This window comes from Phoca vitulina, unplaced genomic scaffold (assembly GCF_004348235.1).
Source record: "Phoca vitulina isolate PV1807 unplaced genomic scaffold, GSC_HSeal_1.0 scaffold4, whole genome shotgun sequence".
Classification (NCBI taxonomy): Eukaryota; Metazoa; Chordata; class Mammalia; order Carnivora; family Phocidae; genus Phoca; species Phoca vitulina.
Window position 1 is genome coordinate 4,590,063 of NW_022589707.1, and position 26,952 is coordinate 4,617,014.

Below are 26,952 nucleotides of genomic sequence, written 5' to 3' on the forward strand. Positions count from 1 at the left end.
CCTTCTCAAATGTGTGTGTGTGTGCACAAATGTGTATGTTTCTTCTTATTCTCTAACTGTACTCTTCAGGGTCTCTAGCAAAAAGGTCAAAACAAGGAAAACAAGTGGTGAGAGTCTACATCTTTGTCTTACTTTTTAGCTTACAGGGAAAGGTGTTAGCATTTCACCAGTAAGTATTATATCTATTATATGTGTTCTTTTGTTTTTTTTGTAGATTGTATACTAGGTTTTAAAGAGTTTTACCATGAATTGATGTTGAATTTTGTCAAACACTCTCTTGGATCTACTGATATATATCCTTTAATTTGTTAATGTGGCAAATTATTTTCATTGTTTTAATGTTAAATAATTCTTGCATTTGGAGGATAAAACTTTATCAAAATGTAATATTATTTTGTGGACTTATTTTACTAATATTTTCTTTAAGATATTTGCATCTCTGTTCATGAATAGGATTAGACTGTGATTTTCTGTTTCATAATGTTTATCTCAGGTTTTGTATCAATGGCTTAAAGTGTAAGAGTATTTATATTCTCATTTTATAAGAAATCCAAAGATAAAGAGTACTGGGTTTGTTAAATTAAGGGACTCAAAAGGGCATTCAAGGACCCAGAACCATGTGTTAAAGCTCACAGTCTTGGAATACTCCAAACCAGCCCTCACACTGATGACTTCTTCCTCAGAAATCTCCTCAGGGCACCCTTCACCTCTGCATTCCTCAGGCTGTAGATCAGTGGGTTTAGCATAGGGTTGAAAAGACTATAAAACAATGATAGAATCTTTCTTTGTTCCTGAGAATGGCTGGATTTAGGGGCCATACACATAACAATGGCGCTGCCAATGAAGAGCCCCACCACGCAGAGGTGGGAGGAACAGGTGGAGAAGGCCTTCCTGCGGCCCTCCCCAGACTGGATCCTCAGGAGGGCAAACAGGATGCGCATATAGGACACAGGCACCAAGCAGAGGGGCCCTACTAAAACAAACACAGAGCCCGCAAAGAGAACAATTTGGTTGAGTCTAGTGTCAGCACAGGCCAATTTGAATACTGACATGATTTGACAGAAAAAGTGGTTGATTTTTTGTGGCCCACAAAAGGGCAACCTCAGAATGAGAGTAATATGGATCAGAGCTAAGAGGAAGCTGAATATCCAGCAAGTGGCAGCCAAGATAGTGCATATCCTCCAGCTCATGATGACAGTGTAATGTAGGGGATGGCAGATAGCCACATACCGATCATAGGACATTACTACCAAACTCATACACTCTGTGACAGCAAATGTCAAATACAAAAATGTCTGAAGTAAGCATGGAACAAAGGAGATGGTTTTCATCTGCATTATAAGATTTGCCAGCATCTTGGGGACAATGCTTGAGGCATAGGCCATGTCAACAATGGCCAGGTTTGAGAGGAAGAAGTACATGGGGGTGTGCAGTCTGGAGTCCAGCCAGATGAGCCCCAGGATGAGCCTGTTTCCCATCAGAGTGAGGCTATAGAATAGCAAGAAGAACCCAAAGAGGAAAACTTCAAGTTTGGGGTCAACCTGGAATCCCAGCAGGATGACTTCTGTGATCTATGTCTGATTGCTTCCCATGGTCTTTTCACAGATGGGTACATTGCTGCACTTAGCACAGGAATTTTGGAGCTGAGTGGTAGAAAAGGAAAAAGGAATGATACATTCATACAGAGTAAGAATTTATGCAGAGGCCACAAGTCAGTAATTCATGGATCTAATCTAGTCCAAAGTCTGTGATGTTGATCTGTACATTTGGCTTTTAGAGATACCTAATAAATTTAGTTATTGACCAATATTAACAATTAGTAGACTTCACATAAAAATTGGGGTCTCTGGCTACATTTCAAAAATAGAAGAAATGTCATTTCTTGAAATTCATTGTAAACAATAATCAGCTGAAGATAATAAGGAAATAGAGTCAGATTCTCTTTCACTTACCTCTGCTTCCACTAATTTCTATTTTCTCCCAGAAATATTATTAACAATAATAATTGACACTAACAATTTTATCATTGTATTACACTATTGGTTGTATATTAGTTAAGAAGAAAGGTCTGTGCTCAAGAGGAATTCCTAACACGTGGAGATGAGAAATCAAAATATAAAATACAAACCCCCAAATAGCCAGAGTTTAAAATGAGATCATTTTTGCAACACCAGAAATGAATCAGAAACATGTATGCTCCAAGTATGAAGGCAGAATGTTATACCTGGAGCTCAGCTCTTACGGAGTCAAGGCAAGTTTTGGGAGATAGGATATACTAATACGATTGCTTGAAACTAAGGGCTTGGGTATAAAAGGAGGTATAAAACAACTATTGGGCAGCTGGATAAGGTGACTACAAAGAAGTCAGTATGCTTCCTGGCTTTCTCATTAGATCACCAGAGTCTGAGACACTCTTGTATTATATATTACATATTATATATTATATATGCAGGGCCCATAGAGCTGGGTGAAGAACAACAAAAATTCAAAATCACAAGACAGAAAAAAAGAAAAGTTGGAAAAGGCAAATAAAAATAAAAACAATTCTAACAACAAAAAATCTTTCACTCAGAATATGAGCCTAAACACATTTTGGGGAAAATAAGTTCTGCTAATGAGGAAAAACAAAGTAAACAATTAGCTTTGAATTCATTCAGGATGTAATAAACGTATAGCACAATCTTCCAAAGACTAAGGATGGTTAGGATGCTCCTATAAATTAATAAATTTATAATAAATAAATAAATAATAAATTAATTAATAATAATTACTGAAATGCTTGATAAATTAAGAAAAATGAACAAGGTAGCCATAAAAAATGAGTGTATAAAATAGATCAAGCACAGATATTTGAAATAAGACATAAAGCTACATAATTTTATAACCAATAAGGAAGATAGTTTCCAGGCCTCACATTAAAGAGAAAAAAAGTGTACTGGAAGGTCACATTTAAGAACCCATGCAGATGTTAATGCAGACAAACAAAGGGCTACCATTTTCAAAGTGCAATCTTGAGACATGAATAACAGATTGAGTGGCTAAACTTAGACATGATAAAGTTTCCAGAGCAAAAGAATGGAGAGAATAGTGAAGAAACAGTATTTGAAGAGATTTCAGCAAAAATGTTTCAGAATTCAAAATAGACCTAAGTCCTTAAATGGTTAAGAAAAAAAAAATGCATTCCACTTAAGGAGCACAAAAAAATAAACATAAATGTACACTCAAGCAAAATGAAGTATTTTCCATTACTGAAGAATATATGAATCTTTGGATAAAAAATGTATCCAGATAAAAGAATAGGATAAATAAAAATTCTCAATGAATGTAAATTCTTAACAATTATCTCTTCGACTGTTGTCTTTTCTCCATCCTCTACATTTCACTGTGTCTAGACCTTGTGGGTCTTTTATTCAAAGTGTAGTCGATCAACTTATGTCCCTTAATTACCCTTTCAGATGTTTTTCTTTTTCTCTCTTCACCATGTGATAGACTTTTTCATGACTATATTGTAATTGTACATTTATTCTATGACTAACACCAGGTTAACATTTATCCCATCTGCCTGATTTTTCTTTTTTTAATTTTAATGACTTTATTTTTTCCTTCCTAAGAGTTTAAAGTTGATTCTTCCTATACACATTGTTCTTGGTTCATTAGGGTGCCCTTTCTGTTTCATACATAGGATTTGTGATTTTTTTTCCATTGGGCTACATGCCCAACATGGAGCCCAACACAGGGCCCAAACTCACAACCTGAGATCAAGACCTAAGCTGGGGCACCTGGGTGGCTCAGTTGGCTAAGTGTCTGACTTCAGCTCAGGTTGTGATCTCAGGGTCTTGGGATCCAGCTTGCGTCAGACTCCTTGCTTAGTGGGGAATATGCCCCTCCCCCCACTTGTGCTCTCTCTCTCTCTCTCTCTCTCTCTCTCAAATAAATAAAATCTTTAAAAAAAAAAGACCTGAGAGGCGAAAGATGGTGGAGGAGTAGGGGACCCTATTTCAACTGGTCCCCAGAATTGAGCTGGATATCTACCAGACCACTCTGAACACCCACGAAATCAGCCTGAGATGTAAGAAGATCTGGATCTTTACAAACAGAATATTGCAGGCGGTTGGTTTTGAGGTACGAAGCGGGGAGCCCTGATTCCGCAGGCAGATTTCAGAGGATAAACGGCAGCGGGAGGGTGCCTGGCCGTGGGGATCCTACACCACCGGTGAGCAACAGCCTCGCGCGCTGGGGACGGGGCACAGACTTGCAGACCGGTAGCGGAGGGGAAAGGACTTTAGGGCAGCCCCCAGGGCAGAAACCCAGAGCGGCGGGGTCGCACCTGCAAACTGGGGGCAGCTGGCGGTTTTAGAAGCACAAAGGGCAGAGACATGCCCCGACCTGGAGGCAGGACTGGGGGTGCTATGGAGGGGCGCACAACCCAGGCCGCTGCAGTTTATAGCAGCACGGACAGAAACGGAGACAGTGTGGCCTGGAGAGCTCACTGAAGAACAGACTGCGATCTCTCTGCTCTGAGGCAGAGGGTTGGAAAGGGTCTCTTCTGCTCTGACTTGCGGAAGAGACGCGGAAAGCCGCCAGGGAGAGCCGCCAGAGAACAAAAGCCCCAAAAACTGATTCCCGCTGAGCCCATCCCCCACCACAGGGGGCAGGGCAACTCCGCCCAAACAGGGTTGCCTCAGTAACAGCGCAGCAGGCCCCTCCCCCAGAAGACAGGCTGGGAAAACAAGAGGCCAGCAACCCTAAGGTCCCTAGAAAACAGGGGCATCTTGCTTGGGTTCTGGTCAATAATTTGGACTCTAAACATTCCCTCAAACACCCATCAACAGAATGACTAGGAGGAGGAGCCCCCAAAATAGAAAAGACTCAGAGATCATGACTTACACTGCAGATTTACAAATGGATGCAGATATAACCAAGATGTCAGAGATGGAATTCAGGCTAGCAATTGTGAAGACAATGGCTAGAATGGAGAAATCAATTAATGGCAACATAGAGTCTCTAAGGGCAGAAATGAAAGCTGAATTGGCAGAACTTAAAAATGCTATCAATGAGATCCAATCCAATCTAGATAATCAACAGCTAGGGTAACTGAGGCAGAAGAATGAATAAGCGACCTGGAAGACAATATAATAGATGAAAAGGGAAAAGAGGAGACCAGGGGAAAACAACTCAGAATCCATGAAAATAGAATCAGAGAAATAAGTGACACCATGAAGCGTTCCAATGTCAGAATAATTGGAATCCCGGAGGGAGTGGAGAGAGAGAGAGGACTAGAAGATGTATTTGAGCAAATCGTAGCTGAGAACTCCCTTAATCTGGGGAATGAAACAAACATTCACGTCCTAGAGGCAGAGAGGACCCCTCCCAAGATCAAGGAAAACAGGCCAACACCCTGGCATGTAATAGTAAAACTTGCAAATCTTAGAACCAAGGAAACCATCTTAAGGGCAGTTAGGGGGAAGAGATTCCTTACGTACAAAGGGAGGAACATCAGAATAACGTCAGACCTATCCACAGAGACCTGGCAAGCCAGAAAGGCCTGGCAAGACATATTCAGGGTACTAAATGAGAATAACATGCAGCCAAGAATACTTTATCCGGCAAGGCTGTCATTTAGAATGGATGGGGAGATGCAGAGCTTCCATGACCGGCAGAAACTGAAAGAATATGTGATCACTAAGCCGGCCCTGCAAGAAATATTAAGGGGGTTCTATAAAAGGAGAAAGACCCCAAGAGTGATCTACAACAGGAATTTACAGGGACAATCTATAAAAACAACGTCTTCACAGGCAACATGATGACAATTAATTCATATCTTTCAATAATCACTCTCAACGTGAATGGCCTAAACGCTCCCATAAAACGGCACAGGGTTGCAGATTGGATAAAAAGACAGGACCCATCCATATGCTGCCTATAAGAGACTCATTTTAAACCTAAAGATACATCCAGACTGAAAGTGAAGGGATGGAGATCCATCTTCCATGCCAGCAGACCTCAAAAGGAAGCTGGGGTAGCAATTCTTAGATCAGACAAATTAGATTTTAAACTAAAGTCTGTAATTAGAGACACAGAAGGACACTATATCATTCTTAAAGGGTCTATCCAACAAGAAGATCTAACAATTGTAAATATCTATGCCCCCAACAAGGGAGCAGCCATCTACATAAGCCAACTGTTAACCAAAATATAGAGTCATATTGATAACAATACGTTAATTGTATGAGACCTCAATACTCCACTCTCAGCAATGGACAGATCATCTAAGCAGAAAATCAACAAGGAAACAAGAGCTTTGCATGATACACTGGACCAGATAGACCTCATAGACATTTACAGAACATTCCACCCTAAAACAACAGAATACTCATTCTTCTCGAGCGCACATGGAACTTTCTCCAGAATAGACCATATACTGGGTGACAAATCAGGTCTCAACCGATACCAAAAGATTGAGATTATTCCCTGCATATTCTCAGACCACAGTGCTTTAAAACTAGAACTCAATCACAAGAAAAAATTTGGCAGAAATTCAAACACTTGGAAGCTAAAGACCACTCTGCTCAAGAATGTTTGGGTCAACCAGGAAATCAAAGAAGAACTTAAACAATTCATGGAAATCAATGAGAATGAAAACACATCGGTCCAAAACCTATGGGATACTGCAAAGGCGGTCCTAAGGGGGAAATACATAGCCATCCAAGCCTCACTCAAAAAAATAGAAAAATCCCGAATTCACCAACTAACTCTACACCTTAAAGAACTAGAGAAAAAGCAACAAACGATGCCTAAGCCACACATTAGAAGAGAAATAATTAAAATTAGAGCAGAAATCAATGAATTAGGAACCAGAAACACAGTAGTTCAGATCAACGAAACTAGAAGTTGGTTCTTTGAAAGAATTAATAAGATCGATAAACCACTGGCCAGATTTATCCAAAAGAAAAGAGAAAGGACCCAAATTAATAAAATTATGAATGAAAGGGGAGAGATCACGACTAACACCAAGGAAATAGAAACAATTATTAGAAATTATTATCAACAACTATATGCCAATAAACTGAGCAATCTGAATGAAATGGAGGCCTTCCTCGAAACCTATAAGCTGCCAAGACTGAAACAGGAAGAAATTGACAACCTGAATAGGCCAATAACCAGTAACGAGATTGAAGCAGTGATCAAAAACCTCCCAAAAAACAAGAGTCCAGGGCCTGATGGATTCCCTGGGGAATTCTACCAAACATTCAAAGAAGAAATAATACCTATTCTACTGAAGCTGTTTCAAAAAACAGAAACAGAAGGAAAACTTCCAAACTCATTCTATGAGGCCAGCATTACCTTAATCCCCAAACCGGGCAAAGACCCCATCAAAAAGGGGAAATTCAGACCGATATCCCTGATGAATATGGATTCCAAAATCCTCAACAAAATCCTAGCTAATAGGATCCAACAATACATTAAAAGGATCATCCACCACGACCAAGTGGGATTTATCCCCGGGATGCAAGGGCGGTTCAACATTAGCAAATCAATCAATGTGCTAGAACACATTAATAAGAGGAGGGAGAAGAACCATATGGTCCTCTCAATTGATGCAGAAAAAGCATTTGACAAAATACAACATCCTTTCCTGATTAAAACTCTTCAGAGTATAGGGATAGAGGGCACATTCCTCAAGTTCATAAAATCCATCTTTGAAAAACCCACAGCAAATATCATCCTCAATGGGGAAAAGCTGAGAGCCTTTCCCTTAAGATCAGGAACACATCAAGGATGCCCACTCTCACCACTGTTGTTCAACATAGTACTAGAAGTCCTAGCAACAGCAATCAGACAACAAAAAGAAATAAAAGGTATTCAAATTGGCAAAGAAGAAGTCAAACTCTCTCTTTTCGCAGACGACATGATACTTTATGTGGAAAACCCAAAAGACTCCACCCCCAAATTACTAGAACTCATACAGCAATTCAGTAATGTGGCAGGATACAAAATCAATGCACAGAAATCAGTTGCTTTCTTATACACTAACAACGCAACTGTAGAAAGAGAAATTAGAGAAACGATTCCATTTACAATAGCACCAAAAACCATAAGATACCTCGGAATAAACCTAACCAAAGAGGTAAAGGATCTATACTCTAGGAACTACAGAACACTCATGAAAGAAATTGAAGAAGACACAAAAAGATGGAAAAATATTCCATGCTCATGGATCAGAAGAATAAACGTTGTTAAAATGTCTATGCTACCCAGAGCAATCTATACCTTCAACACCATCCCAATCAAAATTCCAATGACATTTTTCAAAGTGCTGGAACAAACAATCCTAAAATTTGTATGGAATCAGAAAAGACCCTAAATCGCCAAGGAAATGTTGAAAAAGAAAAACAAACCTGGGGGCATCACGTTGCCCGATTTCAAGCTATATTACAAAGCTGTGATCACCAAGACAGCATGGTACTGGCACAAAAACAAACATATAGACCAATGGAACAGAATAGAGAACCCAGATATGGACTCTCAACTCTATGGTCAAATAATCTTTGACAAAGCAGGAAAAACCATGCAATGGAAAAAAGACAGTCTCTTCAATAAATGGTGCTAGGAAAATTGGACAGCCACATGCAGAAGAATAAAACTCGACCATTCTCTAACACCTTTCACAAAGATAAACTCAAAGTGGATGAAAGACCTCAATGTGAGACAGGAATCCATCAAAATCCTAGAGGAGAACATAGGCAGTAACCTCTTTGACATCGCCCACAACAACTTCTTTTAAGATACATCTCCAAAAGCTAGTGAAACAAAAGCAAAAATGAACTTTTGGGACTTCATCAAGATAAACAGCTTCTGCACAGCAAAGGAAACAGTCAACAAAACAAAGAGGCAACCCACAGAATGGGAGAAGATATTTGCAAATGACACTACAGATAAAGGGCTGGTATCCAACATCTATAAAGAACTTCTCAAACTCAACACCCAAAAAACAAATAATCAAGTCAAAAAGTGGGCAGAAGAGATGAACAGACACTTCTCTGAAGAAGACATACAAATGGCTAACAGACACATGAAAAAATGTTCATCATCATTAGCCATCAGGGAAATTCAAATCAAAACGACATTGAGATACCACCTTACACCAGTTAGAATGGCAAAAATGGACAAGTCAAAAAACAAATGTTGGAGAGGTTGTGGAGAAAGGGGAACCCTCTCACACTGTTGGTGGGAATGCAAGTTGGTACAGCCACTCTGGAAAACAGTGTGGAGGTTCCTCAAAAATTAAAAATAGAGCTACCCTATGACCCAGCAATTGCACTCCTGGGTATTTACCCCAAAGACACAGATGTAGTGAAAAGAAGGGCCATATGCACCCCAATGTTCATAGCAGCAATGTCCGCAATAGCCAAACTGTGGAAAGAGCCGAGATGCCCTTCAACAGATGAATGGATAAAGAAGATGTGGTCCATATATACAATGGAATATTACTCAGCCATCAGAAAGGATGAATACCCAACTTTTACATCAACATGGATGGGACTGGAGGAGATTATGCTAAGTAAATAAGTCAAGCAGAGAAAGTCAATTATCATATGGTTTCACTTATTTGTGGAACATAAGGAATAGCATGGAGGACATTAGGAGAAGGAAGGGAAAAATGGGGGGTGGGAATTGGAGGGAGAGATGAACCATGAGAGACTCTGGACTCTGAGCGACAAACAGGGTTTTAGAGGGGAGGGGGGATTGGTTAGCCCGGTGATGGGTATTAAGGAGGGCACATACTGCATGGAGCACTGGGTGTTATACGAAAACAATGGATCGTGGATCACCACATCAAAAACTAATGATGTATTGTATGGTGACTAACACAACATAATAAAATTAAAAAAAAACAAAACAAAAAACCAGTTACAAAAAAGGCAAAAAAAAAAAAAAAAAAACCTGAGCTGAGATCAAGAGTTGGATGCTTAACTGACTGAGCCACCCAGGCACCCTGACTTTGTGATTCTTTAATAGAAGCACTAATTTCATTTGTCTCTTCAGTAACTTTTGTTAGACTGTTTTATCATTTACTTTTTTCCAGGATTAAGAGGAAATATTAAGAGTTACCAAATATAAGAACAATAAAATACATAGGAACAATAATTCCAGTGCCAGTGACTTCTCATCAGCAAGAAAGGGTCTGAAGATACAACCTACTACCTTAATTTGCCAAAGAGGTAAGCTGTTGTTCTAAAATGTACCTTCAAGGGGCGCCTGGGTGGCTCAGTCATTAAGTGTCTGCTTTCGGCTCAGGTCATGATCTCAGGGTCCTGGGATCGAGCCCCGCATTGGGCTCCCTGCTCAGCGGGAAGCCTGCTTCTCCCTCTCCCACTCCCCTGCTTGTGTTCCCTCTCTCGCTGTGTCTCTCTCTGTCAAATAAATAAGTAAAATCTTAAAAAAAATAAAATAAGTAAAATGTACCTTCAAGAACTCTCTTGAATGAATGACGGCAAAGACATTATTGGACATACAGATAAGGAGGGAAACCTACAGATCCTCAGTACCCTATTAAAGTATATTCCTCCATAGAATAAGCGTGAATCAGAGGTTTTTTTTAAAATACAATAGTAATATTGACACAAATAATTTTGACACATCACTTGAAAAAATATGCTGGTAAATTTTATGGCCTATGGATTATAGAATAATTATTTTGGTATTTTAAAGGGGTGAGATGAAATCTAAAAATAGTAAGTAAACAAGGAAGGGATGTTTGATAGGTAATGAGTACTAAATTTCCTTGATGAGAATTGAAACCCCAAATGACTTTAAATTTGTTAGAATAATTTACTAAACTTGGATATTACCAATTAATGAAAATCATCAAAAACAGACATAAAATCTATAGTTTTCAAAATTATAAGGCAAATAAAAGAAACTAAAAGCATTGTCAATCCAGGAGCAAGCAGAAGGGGAAAAAAAGGAAATAAAAAAGCAAATGAGGTTTGATAAACAGAAAATACAAAATAAGCTGGCATTAATAAATCTATATATATTACTGCATTATACGTAAATATAAGTCACTAAAAGACAGAGTTAATCATATTAGATGAAAATCAGAAAATCAATTTACAAAATCTTACAAGAATCATACCTAAACCGCCCAAACATAAATCCAAACTCTTCTCTTTCTGTCTCCCTGTCTCTGTCTGTCTGTCTGTCTGTCTGTCTCTCTCTCTCTCTCTCACACACACACACACACACATATGTACACACACAAAGTTTAAAAAGAAATATTGAAAAAACATGTTCTTGGCACATAGAAACTAGTAGTGGCCATAGTAATATCATTCCAAAGCATTTATCGGCACAGAGGAGATACTGTACAATACTAATGGGAAAAAAATCCACCAACAAGATAAAATTCAGGATCTATTTCCTAAAAAAGACTTGGCAAACTTCAAATAGAAAGGAACTTTAATCTGAGAAAATATTTACAAAACCTATAGAAACATTACATTTAATTAATGAAATATTAAAAGCTTTTTCTGAGCTAGGAGACAAGCCTACTCTGCTATCATAACATTATGTCTATTTAACATTGACTCAATAACTAGCGAGTATATAGGAAGAATAAAAAGTAAAAGGCATAAGAATTAAAATGGAGACTATAAAATGTCATTATTCACAAAAACACAATTATGTATGTAGAAATTTAAAAAAAATTATAGATAGGGTGCCTGGGTGGCTGAGTCAGTTAGGCGTCTGCCTTCAGCTCAGGTCATGATCCCAGGGTCCTGGGATGGAGCCCTGCATCAGGCTCCCTGCTCAGTGGGAGTCTGCTTCTCCCTCTCCTTTTGCCCCTGTACCCTGCTCATGTTCTTGCTCTCTCTCTCTCACATGCTTTCTCTCTCTCAAATAAATAAATAAAACCTTTAAAAAAAATTATAGATAAACTCTTGAAATCAATGAGTGATTTTATAAAAACTCTGGATTCAAGGTCAATGGACAAAATGAAGGATATTTATATGTGCATGTGTTTACAGATTAGATGATTTATAAAGTTCTAAATCTCTCCAGATTATCTATACTTTCAATGAAATTCAAATCAGAATCCCAGCAGGTTTTTTAATGTGTGGAAGTTAATAATCTTACTCTAAATGTTACATGAAAATGCAAATGTCAAGGATAGCCATGAAAATCTTGAGAAGAATGAGGAAGGAGTTATTCCATTGCCAGCACTTATCATAAAGCCACAGTAATTAAGTCAGTGTGGTATTGGGGCAAAGATAAACAGTCAGACCAAAGGAACAACTTGATTAACTCAGAAATTCAGAAACACACGCATGCACTTGTGCACCCCCACTCAAGTGCAAATATTTCTTACATAGAATTCAAACAAAGAAAAGATCATCTCATTATGTCATTTTTTTTTTTTAAAGATTTTATTTATTTATTTGACAGAGAGAGACACAGTGAGAGCAGGATCACAAGCAGGGGGAGAGGGAGAGGGAGAAACAGGCCTCCCACGGAGCAGGGAGCCCGATGCGGGGCTCGATCCCAGGACCCTGGGATCATGACCTGAGCCGAAGGCAGACGCTTAATGACTGAGCCACCCAGGCGCCCCTCATTATGTCATATTACACACACTGACCTGGATTCTCCTATTTCTTTTTGCATTTTTTAAATTTAAGAATAACACATTTTCACTCTAGTTACATTGTTTAAAAAAAAAAAAACACTTCTCAAAAGTGACTTAAAAAGTAAAGAGAGCATTTAAATTTTTTAAATTTTATAGCATAAATGTTTTCACTGAATATGCTGCCAGATACAAAACAGAGGTGAAATAGAGAAGCTCTGTAGTAGTGGTTTTTACCATATTTCCACCAGCTATACTTTCATCCTAATTTTAAGCAAAACTAGTGATCACATAATCCCATTTAGGATCAAAGTGTTCCCCTAGGATGAGGACTACCATCCCTGAAGAGCAAGCCTGGAACACCGAATAAGAAAAAGCTAATCAGGGACCTCTACGAAGCTTCACAGATAAACAAAAAATAATAATGGAGTTTTATCAACTAGCTATAGGATTTCTCCCTGCTACTGATTAAGACCTCCCTCCTGGGCAGCATATAGATGGACCCCTAGTGTTCTCACTTCCCTGGTTGGAAGATATTTCTAAGATGTGGTAGGAGCAGATTGTGCAGCTGGGGAAGAAATGACAAGTCAAGGAAAATTGTGGAAGACCTCTGGCTCATGTTCTTCAATTGTAAAAAGAGGCAAATGGATTAGATGGCTCTTATGCACCTTTCAGTTAGATAGCATGAGTCACATGGTATCTGCCTCTTCCCATAAGTGTGACTGAGGAGGGCTTGTGACAGCATAGTGGTCAGGAATACTGGTACTACTGAGATCCCCAGCATAATGGGAGAAAGAGGTCTCACAAAAGTGGCTTTTTCTTCTTTTTAAACCTGATGATTTCTGCCATCCTTCTGTCTTGCTCTTCTGTTACTCATCAACCAGTTTATCTACAATGATTTGTAAAAGGGGGATGCTATTTCTGGTATATCCCTTAAACTCGGCTTGAATGTACAGGAAAACTCACAGAGATGGGCAAACGAGTCACCTATTCCCTGAAGCAGGTTTGGTGGATGATGAGTCCCAGATATCCTTTCTAGCTTGACCAAGAGGACAGTACTCAGAGGTGCTCAGGAGGTATCTAGATGGGAGAGCTTTATACTCTGATCACCTAAAACAAACCCATTGCCCAGAGGCATACCTGTGGCATCCAGGGAACACATTACAAAGTGTCTTCCCACCATTCTGTCTTCCTACAGAGCAGTGTAAAACCTATGTAGAGTTCTCCAGCTCTGTTATCCGTGTGTGTGTGTGTGTGTGTGTGCACCTGCTTATGCAGAAAAGTGAGAACTCAGGAAGAATGGCATGAGCGATCCTACTCAGGAGGATGTTGGCATGAAAATGTAGCAGATACAAGTCATATTGATGGCTTATGTCACATAGTACAAGCCTCAAGTATTCGGACTTTTATGTACTTGATCTTCAAGTGTGCCTGCTTCCACGTCTCCTCTTGGAATGGTTTAAATGTTACAATGTAAGTGTGCCCCCATGGGGCTTGTTAAGGCAGCACCTCAAAGGACTATATCCTCCTTAGGGAGTGAACAATCTCTGTCTGCTGAAAAGTGTTACTGTAAAGTGAATTATCAAAAATTTCCATCGAAAATATTTATTTTTACATGGAAACTCAGAGATTGAACCGTATTCCCTCAGTGCTTTCCTGTCTTCCTTTGATTACAAACCACCCCCTAAATACGTGTTCATTTTTTTAACATTTCTTTTTCCATCCTACACTTAGAGAGGTAATTTTAATGCCTCTGTTCTACACCTTTAGGTGTTAGACTGAATTTAAATGGTGGATGGCCTTGCCCACCTCCACACATCTGAAGAAAAACACATAACCCTGATGACTCAGGCCACTTTAAATTCATGAGTATTCACATCAGTTTGGTCCTCGATGCCACCAGAACTCATCCTGTTTCCCTAGTCTCCTCTCTAAGAGGATTTTTCCCCCATATTTTCTCTCTTTAACCTCCCAGGAGTCCTCCCACCCACAGTCCCAGCTACTGACTGACAGTCACTGAGAACGCAGAAGCTAGCCGATGATAATTCACAATCTTAACTAAAACATTGACCAGGATCCTGGATCTGCATTCATTCCCAACTCTGCTGTTACTGTGAAGTTACTGGCTTCGACCCTCATGAAGGACAGCCTGCCACTTAGGTTGTGAATCCCACCCCTCCTGCCTACTCAAGAACTTCTCTCCAGCAATTTGTCTCAAATGTCTTTGCTCCTATTCCCTTGAACACATCCAGTCAGCACGTGAAACTCTTTTTCTCAAAGACACTAATTATCTTGATTTTGCTAAACCCAATGACCAGTAGTTCTCTGTCCTTATCTGACTTGACCTGCCAGCACCATTTAACCCAGTCAACAGTGTTCTCTCTTTGAAACACTCCTTTCCTTCGACTCTCATGATGTTCTGCTCCCCCTGTGGTCCTTCTACCTTCCTGGTGGCTCCTTCTCTGTCTCCTTGGTGGGTTTCTCCTCATTTCCCCAAACTCTGAACACTGACATTTTTCAAGGTTTATTCTTTGTATCTATTTTCTGTCCACTTTCTATGGGGCCTCATCAGCCCCAAGGACTTCACTGCAATTTACATGCTGATAACACTTAAATTAGTGTGTCCCGCCAGGCCTCTTCCCAAATGCAGTGTTCCAGACTGAATGTTAGCCTAGTGCACATCAGTGTGGATCAGCAGTGCCCACTGACCTCTTATCTCAAGAGAGGAAATCCAACATCTTTAAAGAGACTTACAAGACTCCAATTATAAGCTTCCCTCTCATGTCTTCCCTCTGTTGTTGAGAGAGTACCTGCTTTATGTAGAGGCTGATCCATAGTATACATTTAGAAATGCACTTCCATACCCCTGTGCCCTCTGTTCTCTCTTCCCTTCTTCTGGCTGTCTTTGGTGATTGCTATCAGTTTATATATGTTTTTGTATTGCTTATTAAACATTGAAAATGTACATTGTATGCTCAGATGTTGATAAAATTTAGTCTTAATTCCACAATTTGGATGAGAGTGTAAGAGTACAGGACCTAAGGTCTACCTGGGCTCTAAGCCCAACATCAACATTTATTTATTTATTTTTTAAGATTTATTTATTTATTCTAGAGAGAGAGAGTGAGCAAGTGGGGGGAGGGGCAGAGGGAGCAGGAGAGAAGCAGACTCCCCACTGAGCATGGAGCCCAAGGCAGGCCTCAATGGAGGGCTTGACACGTGGGCTCCACGCAGGGCTCCAGGCTGGGCTCAATCCCAGGACCCTGAGATCATGACCTAGCCGAAATCAAGAGCTGACTGCTTAACCCACTGAGCCATCCAGGCGCCCCCAAACCCAACATCAACATTTGTACACTAACTGCTATTTGTTTTCCATATATCTTATGATGTTTTGTTCCTCTGTTCATTCCTTCATTACTGGCCCCTTTTTGTTAAATATTTTATAGTGCACTATTTAATTCTCTTGTTGTTTCTTTATACACACACACACACACACACACACACACACAAATATATATTTTCGAGTTATTTTCTTAGGGGCTACCCCTGGGGATTATGATTAGCATTTTAATTTATAATAATATGGTTTAGGTTAATATCAACTTAATTTCAATAGATTACTAATTATTTGCTCTTTTATTGCTTCAACCATATTCTCTCCCTCCAGAGGCTGCAGAGATGTTGGTTTCCACGATGACTGTGGGGCTATTGGTTTTTGAGGATATCACAAAGCTGGGGAGTTGGTGATGGAAACACAGCAAGTTGAACCACCCCAAAGCTCATGGTTCATAACAAGGTCAGCAGTTTTTCTTGCATGCACACTCCCCAGATTGTGCCTTTTTCCCCCCTGAGTTCTGAAAGAGTTGATTTCTACAAATTTGTCAGTGTACTTTTTTCTTTACAGAGGAGAGGATTTTCGGAGATCCTTACTACATTATTTCTATTGACCACTGCCTACATTTTTTTGAAGAAAAAGCATATTTCCTGTCTTCACAGATAGCATACAGCTGCTCTTCACATCATATAAGCTTAGATAAATGTAAAGAAACTTTTCTAGCCTTTCATATCTCTAACTCTTGTCTGTTTAGAAGCCTTATAATTAGGTTTCTGATGATTTCTCCAAACTTTATTGCACTTGGTGTTTAAAACATGAAGTTAGGGAAGAGTTAGCATGGATGAGATTCTTTTTTTGCTCTTTTGAATTCAATCTGCTAATCATCAACCTGGTGTAGTGACTGAAGAATATATATATATCATATACATCCATACTGTCCATAATGGTGTTTATTTTCATGCAGGGTCAATTAATTTTTAAGGTAAATTTTGCTTATATGATTCTTTCAGAGGGTCTCAGAGAAATGCAATGCTTGGCAAATTTATAGATAATCTTGATGTGATCATTGTGCTTTCATAAAGTGAACGTCAACCTGAAGATATCTAAGATAAGAGGTTTTGTGTAATGATACTAGAGATGCTATTTTTTTTCCAAAAGACCTCAATAAAAGACTTTCACAATTAAGAAAAAAAAAATTTTTTTGTTCCCAAACTTGAAATAAACTCTTTGTCATGGTAAAGAATTTTCCAGTAGCTGCTTAAACGGTATCTTTGGTAACTGACTTGCACCTAACAATGCTTGGCTCTCTGCTAATTAATATTCATTTGATTCTCTATTTCACCTCTCTATTAGTTTGCTAGGGCTGCCATAACAAATTAGCACAGTCTGGGATGCATAAACAATAGAAGTTTATTTTCTCACAGTCCTGTGGGTTAGTATACTGAGATTTCAGTGTGGACCGGGTTGGTTCCTTCCAAGGTCCCTCTTCTTGGCTTGTAGATGGCTATCTTCTTGTGTCTTCACATGTTTATATCTGTGTCCTAATCTCTTCTTATAAGGAGACCAGCTATATTGTTTAGAGCTACTCTAAATACCTCATGTTGATATAATTACCTCTATAAAACCCCATCTCCAAAAAGTCCCTCTTTGAGGTATTACAGCACCATGATTTCAACATGTAAATTTTGAGTGAACACAATTCAGTCCAACCCAGCTAATTACTTGCTTGTCAGACAATGAAACCTTATCACATGGTATCTATGATTAACAACCACAAGTCAACTTCCTTAACATTTGCTTCTCAGGTACATGACTTGAGATTTCAGAATAATCATATCTTTTGGAATATCGTTCAGGATTATATTGCCTCAGTTCTTACCTACCTATTAAGAGAGACTTCAGTATAAAAACAAAACCGGAGCAGTTTGCCATTTGGATGAATTACATATAAATGCCCTTTCTAAGCCCTCTTCAAACTGGCAACATTATTTTCATGCTGCTTTAATCATTAATGAGATCAATTTTTCACAAAATTTTTATTTGATGATATTTAATGCTTTGTTGAGCAAGGCAAAGTTGCTAAGATAATTAGAAGTGAGTTTAGGCTTCACATGAGGGTGTTTAGGAAGTATACCAATAGTACAGGGTTGTGCTCCTTGAGAAAAAGATATATAAAGTGAGCTCACATTCACAGAGGCTTTCTTCCAGAAGACATTCCCAAACAGTGGCCATAAAAGTAGAGTCCAAGCAGAAAGTTGCAGTCTTGCTGGGTACAAGCAACAGAAATTGGAGTTACAGAAAAATAAAAGAACTGGGAATTGAGTTGGCATGGGGACGTGGAAGAGGAAGGAACTGTATGAGGGGAGTGGGGAGTTTTCTTAGGCATTTCTTAGTCCTAAGTACATGGATGCTGAAACCTAAAGGAGACCAATGGCTGAGGTGCCAAAAGATGAGGAGAGCTGGGAGGAATTGAAAGGAGCTGAACAGAAACTTCAGAAGTTGCAAAATGTTCCAGGGGATTTGGAGTTACCGTCTAGCCAGGATGGAGATCTCTTCATAAAGACCTTGGTGTAGACACAGAAATGATGCGTGAGCCGTAGGGGTAACGCTGAAATTGGTTAGTTTTAACTAACCTAAAATGGAACCCCAAGAGAAACAAGGTGATCCTCAACAAATTTCACTGCTTTTTCAGGGAAAAACAAAAACATATCAATAATCTTTATAGAAGTCTGACAAAATTTACAGCTTCTAAAATGCATCATTTAACACATGAAAAAGCAAGGAGAAGTTATAACTAATCAAGAAGTAAAAGAGTCAACAGTAGAGGTCCCAGATATAACAGATACTAAAGTTACAAATAAAAACTCAAATAACTAAATTCTGTCAAAGAAAAGGGAAATGAAGATATAAAGAATAAAAAATGTAATATTTCAGTGAAGTATCAGAATCTACAAAAAGAATCAAATATTCATTCTGAAACAGTAATATATAATAAATTGAAAAGACACTGGATGAATTTAACAGATGATTGTGCCCGGCAGAGAGCAGGACCAATGTCTAATATTAAGATTAACAGAAAACTATCAAATAAAAACATAAAAAGAAAAATAATGGAAAAATGAAGTTGAGTCTGAAAGATATAAAGGAGTGTGGTAAAAAAAATTCTAACATATACTCAAGAAGAAAGAAAAACATAATGGGGAAAAAAGCAAATTTTGGAGAAATTATTTTTGAGCATTTCCCAATCATGGTGAAAGTGTGCTCCCATGAATGCATAAATCTCAGCAAGTCATAAGCAGGATAAACTGATATAAAAGATAACTGGAAATTCTATAGTAACATTTTTGAAAACCAAAGATAAAGTAAATATTCTTAATATTTAGAGAAAAAAAATTATACCCATTATGATCCAGGAGCATTCCTGCAGCTAGAAAAAAGGTATTTCTTTAGGATTTCTTGCAGTGTAGACCTATTGGCAATAAAGACTCAAATTCATTTGTTTGCTTGTTGGTTTTATTTTTGTTTTTGTCTGGGAACGTGTTTATTTCATCTGAGTTTTGGAAGGGTACTCTTCTGTATATAAAATTTTTGATTGACACCTGTTTTTAAAGGCTTTAAAGATATTCTCCCACTGTCCTATGACTTTTGTAGATTCAACTGAGAAGTTAACTTCTCAGTTAGCTGCTTATTACTGTATTCCCGATGGTAATGGAGGAAGGGTCCAGTTTCATGAAGGCGTCTTTATTCTGATTTCCTGCCTTACATAAGGGAAGGCTGTATCTCTCATGGGCTTGCAGTCATTGCAACCCGGAATCCTGGGGATTGAAAGTGACCTGAAAGCCAGATGCTGGCTTACAGTCTCACCACTCAGTTGGTGATTGTGCCTCATCTTTGTTCTTTGAGAATTTTATTTATGCTTTTGCAAGCCCAGGTGTGCACTTAAAAGTTATGGTTTTTAAAATATTTTATCCAGTATTTTTAGGTGCTTTATCATAACATGATTTTCAAGATAGGTACTCTGCTATATTGCTTATTGTTTCTATTTTAGAAATCCTAAAAGTAGTCTATGTAGAAAGGAAGCCAAATAATTGCTATTTCTCTTTGCAAGTAAGTTACTCAATGCAAACAGAGCTACACTATCATTACCCAAGGTCACTTACAGCACCTACTTATAAAACCTTGTTTCTCAACTAAACATTATTCTTTACTCTTCCACATTTCCCATTCCAGTTTCCCGCTTAAGTGTTGTTCGATGGTACCTTCATCATCTCCCATTTCCAATGTCATTTCTTCATCTATTTGCAAATTATTTGATGCATAACTCGATTCCTGTTTTCTTATATTTTCCAATTATTCCAGCCCATAATTTTTTTGTCTCTACATGATCAGATTATTTATAAACCTGCATTTAACTGTTTCACAGACTTTCTATTTTTAAAATTGTGCTTTTCAAAAAACTTTGTATTTCTTCATTATATAAACAATACAGATTCCTCAGTTGGATTTGAAAATTCAGATAAGCAAATAGAAGAAAAATCCTTTCTTTATTATCGTGAGTTTTCCCTCAAAAATTGGATATTATTGGGGCATCTGGGTGGGTCAGTTAGTTAAGCTTCTGCCTTTGGCTCAGGTCATGATCCCAGGGTCCTAGGGTCGAGCCCTGCATTGGGCTCCTTGTTCAGCGGAAAATTGGCTTCTCCTTCTCCCTCTGCCCCTCCCCCTGCTCATGCTCTCTCTCTCTTAAAAAATTAAAATCTTTTAAAAAAATTGGATTATGCTTATGGCATTAGTAATCTTCCTTTTTTCATGTAATTTGAATTATAAATATATTACGAGTCAACAAATATACAATAAAACCTGACCCTGATTTTTAAGAAGATATTCTTTAGTATGCATGTTCCATTTAAATATATATTTTACCTATATTCTAATATTGGAAATCTTGGATGTTTTCAATCACAGTTAGAGGGTTATTAGATATGATGAGAATAAATCTGAAAGCACATGAGTATTTCTCTACATTTCCCATTAGTTTCTCTGGCTGGAGACAGAGATACTTATGGGGAGTGGGAGAGGGAGAGAGAGAATCCCAATGTAGACCTATTTTTGAAGGAGATGACAGCTGCTGAATTTCAAATATTGAAATTATTACGTTATCAATCTCTCCCAATTGCTGTATCTTAAACATTCTGCCAATTCCTTGCTTTATTTTACAAAATGTTGTCTACTAGTCCTGATTACAGAAAAATATACAAACTTATTTCCTTTTATTCAGAATATTTCACATAATTATATTAAAAGTGTTTCCACTGTGCAGCTAGCGGGGTTATTTTCATTTTCTTGTGCAGCATTGACTTTCAATGTCAGAGGGAGGAAAGTAGAATGATCTTTCTTGGGAGAGAGTGCTAGGAAAATCTGAAGATGAAAGGATGCCCTAGAGGATATTTATGAATCCTGGTAAATATTGGATGAGATGATTTCTCAGGTCCCTTTAAACTCAGTTATTTTATCATTCTACAGGTTTTCATGACATTCTCTCTTTTTCAAGCATCCTCTTCAGAGCAGCTTTGACTTCTTTATTCCTCAGACTATAGATCAGGGGGTTGAGCATGGGATTGAAAAGGCTGTGAAACAGGAGGAGATATTTCTTCTGCTCCTTGGGGTTCCCATATCTGGGCCCAACATACATTATAATGGCTGTGCCATAAAAGAGTCCAACCACACAGAGATGGGATGAACAGGTGGAGAAGGCTTTCTGGCGCCCCTCCTCTGACTGAATCTTTAGGATGGCACATAGAATATGGATGTAAGATATCACAATTGAGGAGAATGGTCCCACCAGCACAGACACTGCTCCAGCCAAAACCACAATCTCATTAATGTGGGTATCGACACAGGCAAGCTGGAGGACAGCTATGATTTCACAGAAAAAGTGGTTAACTTTCCGGGGTCCACAGAAGGGCAATGGTATGAGTAACACTAGATGTACTAGGGCCAGGAAGACTCCTAAAGTCCAGGAAGTCAATGCCAGGGTGATGCAGACCCTCCAGCTCATGATGGCAGAATATCGGAGGGGGTGGCAGATGGCCACAAACCGATCATAGGACATCACCACCAGAACAAGACATTCAGTATGAGCAAAAGTCAAGAAAAGAAAGGTCTGTGTCAAGCAGCCAGCAAAGGAGATGGGCTTGTCTGGCTTCAGGAGGTTCACCAGCATCTGAGGCACAGTGTTGCAGGCATAGGCTATGTCGACGATGGCCAGGTGGGAGAGGAAGAAGTACATGGGGGTGTGCAGTCGGGAGTCCTGCCAGATGAGCCCAGGGATGAGCCCGTTCCCCAACAGGGTGAAGACAAAGAAGAGGGAGAAGAGCCCAAAGAGAAGCATCTGAATCCCTGGGCTGAGGGGAAATCCCAGTAGGATGAACTCTGTGACAGAGGTCTGATTTCCCCCCATTTCCCTGTGAAAGAGATAATGGAGCTCACCAAGTCTGAATGCCTGAGGGAAGTGTTTAAACATGATAGGTCTGTGTGTGTCATCATTTATTTCCTAAGAAAACATCTTCAATGAGATTTTTGTCCCATTTGTCACTTACTAAGTGAAAACTATGCATTCCAAATGACACAGAAGGAAAATTTTTTCACTGCAATAAGCTAAATCCTAGCATGCTATTACAGTCTTCAGTAAATCTTATGTTTATTGACCAACTTTCACCACAGTTCAAAATGTTAATAATACTTAAATTGCCTTCATAGGACTGGGCACTTCCTTCAGTTTGTAATGATTCTATCAAAGGTTTGCCCATGTGTGTTCCTGGATGGCGATATACATATATCCATATGTGCGAATGTGTGCTGCTATCTCAAGTATCTATAAAATGAGGATGGGAAGAAGGGTAAGGTGCACGTCAGTGATTCTTCCATCAGGTTTTCTCATGAATTTGTTCCTTCAATATATTAATTATTTGTAAGCCTTGCAATCTTTACTGAGAGCATAATCTTGAATGAAATAAGAGAATGGTAGGCTTTTTGTCACAAATTTGGCTAGATTTCAAATGGAGACCTTTGTCTTTTGACTTTTGCACCTACAGATGTTCTATTTTGATTGTGCTATCTCATCATCAGGATGTTACACCTGTCACCCCTCTTATACTCTGTTATATTTAAATTCTGTATCTATCTACCTGCCTACCTACCTATCTAGTTTTTCCCAAATATTTTGCCATCTCCTACAGTAAGAAATACTACTAGGTACATACATGCATTAGTATATATATCCTTGAGTCCTTATTATGTGCAATGTATTTTCTATATTATTGTATTCTATTTAATTAATAAAAATGTTGGTTGAATGATTTCAGGGTGGGTCATAGCCTGGCACTTAACAAGTACTGATCCCTATCCAAGTCTAGAGCAAGAGCCCTAACTATGGACTCATATTCATAAAATCATTAGCATATTTTATAGCTTAACTCTATGTAAAAAAATTATTATTTATCGTGAATCTTTAGGTTTTTGTGGCTTATCAAATTTTAAAAGAATCTTTCTGTAACAGAGTGGGTACTCTGAAGTTTGAGTCATTGTAGCTTTTAAGCCATTGCTTCTGTTTTGCCTGATTCCATATCTTTCTTTAGTCCAGAATCCATCTGAATTTCACTAAAATAAGAATCCTAGAAGAATTCATAATTGAGTTCCTATCAGTTTCCCATTCAACTTTTCTGTTAAGTTAGTATTTGAAAGATTTCATAAACAAAAGCAACTAATCTTTTGCCCTGTTTCAAAGGCAGAATCAGAATTCATAGTAGAAATTATTGAAGGATGATTTTATCTTAGTTCAATAACAGCTGTAACAATTGGAATCACCTCCTTGAAAACTGGTTGTTTTATTGGAGTTGAACTTTAGGTCAGTGAATGTTTTAAATCAGAAATTGACTAACCATCTATTTAAGACAGGATTCCTGTGTTGAACCAGAAGAATGCCAAGGTCCCTTCCAACTATAGGATTCACTGGCCCTAACTGTTTAGAAAAGTGTTAGTCATATTCAGTTCAACTTTCTTGCAATATCTGGAGCCAATGAAGATCACAATGCTATTTCTAAAATTTCATATGATGAAGGCACACAATAAACCAAAGTGGAAGGACCAATGAGTACCTCATCTTCCTCCTACCTGCAAATAGCTAAAAGACAAAATACAAAATCCACAGATATTTACTAAACATATTCTATGTCCTGCTTCATGTCTCAGCTGAGGGTATATAAGACAGTTCATATCTGCTGGTGTATATAACCTGGTTGGAATGACAGCACTGTTAAAAGGATTCACAAAGATGATAATTCTTATATTTAAATAAATCACCACAAGAAATTTCATATTTTAAAAATAAAACTTTCAGGGCACCCCTCTTCTGTAACAAATTCCTTTTTTGGTCAATCAAACCCATTATTTCATGAAAATACCATGAGGCAATAGAAAGGTTTGTAAGCAAACCTCTTCAAACAGCTATGTTATAATTTAAACAAGAAATTCAACACTAAATTCAGAAGAGTAAATGGTACATATTAGGTGTATCTAAAAGGGAAGATAACTTTTAAATTATCCTGTTAGCTAAATTTGGCGTTGACAGACACTAACAATTAATTTTGTATTGTGATTGTTCATTACAGCCTGTCTGATGTTGTACAGTGAACAAAGACTAGATAATACACTTATCTCAGATTTACAGCTAAAAATGAGGAGACCAACTGGATAGAAGTTGGGTGAAGTGCAAGTATACCAATAAAGTAAACGGCATCTGTACATTAGTGTTGAAATTACTTTCTTCCAATGATCTCTTGGAAGAAAAACTTTCTCAACAGAGGCAACGGGATTTCTTTCAGAAGAGAGCATTTTATGCTCTGCTCAGCTCACCCACCTCTCAAGATGCTTCTGAGTGTTTGGTGTCGGGGGAGAGATGAAGACCCATCCTGCACACCGCCATCTGCTCCTGGGGAAGAGGGGCTCTCACTGTACTTAGCTCTGGTTTTCTTAGAGGGACATTCATGACAAAATGCTGCTGCTGCTGATTTCTTCACTCACTATGGAGTCCATGATCCTAAATGTAAGAAGCATTAGAATGTCTTCCAGGCTCCTTCATATAGCACAATTAACAGAACCTTGGATTTATTTCGGTTTCAAAAACTCCAACACCCCCCCACCCACTAGCCCCCCCAAATAGATTACGTGGTATTTAGGGCAGATGAAACTCATATATTTTTCCCATGCTCTCTGGTGTTGGCTAAGTTTTATACCACACCTGACCCAACTGACCATGCATCCTATTTTTTTCATCAAGTCACCACAAGGAATGCAATTTATAAAGTAAGACCAGGTAGCAGGACCTGCAGAAGCTATGGGGAACACGGTAAAGAGTCAGGAAATAGGATAAGGTATCCCAATGGGACTTGTTAAATCCTGTTTTGTAGAATTTAACTGGAGTGCAGAAAGGGAAGGAAAATTCTCAGCAGGAAACAATCTCTATTTTTTAGTTTCCGGAGATTGTGAGCTCAAGGGGGTGGAAAGACCAAGGCTCCCCTAGGTCTGTCGCTACTATATTTTCTCTTCTTCCTAAAATGGCAGAATACAACGGAATCCATTTGATGGTGGCTTTGTGACTTAAATTTCTTTTGTTCTTTTATCTAAATCTATTCTTATACTCAAATATAAAAGAAGTAGAATTTCCTAAGTTAAAGTTATTTTAGTGTACATGCCAACCAAGAAAATTATGGACAGACCAATTGTTTTTTTACCCTGAGAGCACTGACCTGCAGTAGATCTGAAATGGGCTTTTCTCCATCACACCTGTTCAGGGAGAGGCTTATTGGTGACTGACGTCCAGATTTGTACCCTGACATGTCAGAAAGATGCTATCCTCTCATACTGATAATGTCCAAGGGCCTCTGGTGCCTACAGAGAAACAGTCACCATTACCTGTATGTTGTTCATGGTCCAATTTATTAAACATATAAACCTACCATATTTCCTCCTCTTCTAATTCTACTAGCATATAAGGCTCCTATTTTTCTCAAAAAAATTTTTTGCCTAATATTCTATTTTATCTGAAAAATATCTTTTGTTTGATATTGAAAATGCTGTGCTCACTTTACTAATTATTTAAGATTTTTGTATTTATTTCACCTTTTGAGATTTATTCAATAAATTACTTTTCTTCTACTAACCTTTTCTAGTTTTGTCATCAATGTTCTATTAGCCTTGTAAAATGAACTGGATAGTTGTCCCTCTTTTTCTGTTCTCAAAAAGGTTTTACATAAGAAAATTAGCCATTTCTTGAAGACTGGTAAAATTTGACTTTAAAACTATTTGACTTAGTGTTCACTGATTGTAGGATAATTTTGGTCATTGATTCAATTTTTTTGAATATTTATTGTTCAGATTTTCTATTTCTACATAAGGAAGTTTTAGTAATATTTCTAATTTTAAAATTTATTGAAATAAATTTTGTTCATAGAATTCTGTTTTTAAATCTCTACTTTTTTGGTTATATAATGTATTATTCCTAACATTGTATATGTAGATCTTTTCTCTTTTTTTTCCTCACAGCCTTATGTATTTTACTGCTATTTGTAAAAAGAATTAGGTTTATATTTTAATGATCTTCAAAATTGTTTATTTTCATCATTAAGGTTTGCTCTTTAAACTATATCTTATGTTTATTTTAATTCTCTTTTTTAAAAGATTTATTTATTTGAGAGAGAGTGAGAGAGAGAGAGCATGAGATGGGGGAGGGTTCGAGGGAGAAGCAGACTCCTCACTGAGCAGGGAGCCTGATGCGGGGCTCAATCCTGGGACTCTAGGATCATGACCTGAGCCGAAGGCAGACGCTTAACCGATTAAGCCAGCCAGGCGCCCCTGTTTATTTTAATTCTTGATCATCTTCCTGAGTTGATTATTGAACTTACTTTTTGTGTCTTTTTTTTAATAAATGTAACCTGAG

The 26,952-nt window shown here is 38.2% G+C and overlaps 2 protein-coding genes and 1 pseudogene across 2 annotated transcripts; all 3 read right to left on the bottom strand.

Annotated features, from left to right (window-relative positions):
* Positions 1 to 26,952, bottom strand: part of LOC116630693 — a 116,818-nt pseudogene that overhangs the window by 21,440 nt on the left and 68,426 nt on the right.
* On the bottom strand, positions 384 to 1,747 carry LOC116630692 (olfactory receptor 2A12). The gene has a single exon (XM_032401407.1). It carries the CDS (start codon positions 1,476 to 1,478, stop codon positions 660 to 662), a length of 819 nt encoding a protein of 272 aa, XP_032257298.1. The 5' UTR covers positions 1,479 to 1,747; the 3' UTR covers positions 384 to 659.
* Positions 21,280 to 22,667, bottom strand: LOC116630682 (olfactory receptor 2A25-like). Its single transcript, XM_032401400.1, has one exon. It carries the CDS (start codon positions 22,477 to 22,479, stop codon positions 21,484 to 21,486), a length of 996 nt encoding a protein of 331 aa, XP_032257291.1. The 5' UTR covers positions 22,480 to 22,667; the 3' UTR covers positions 21,280 to 21,483.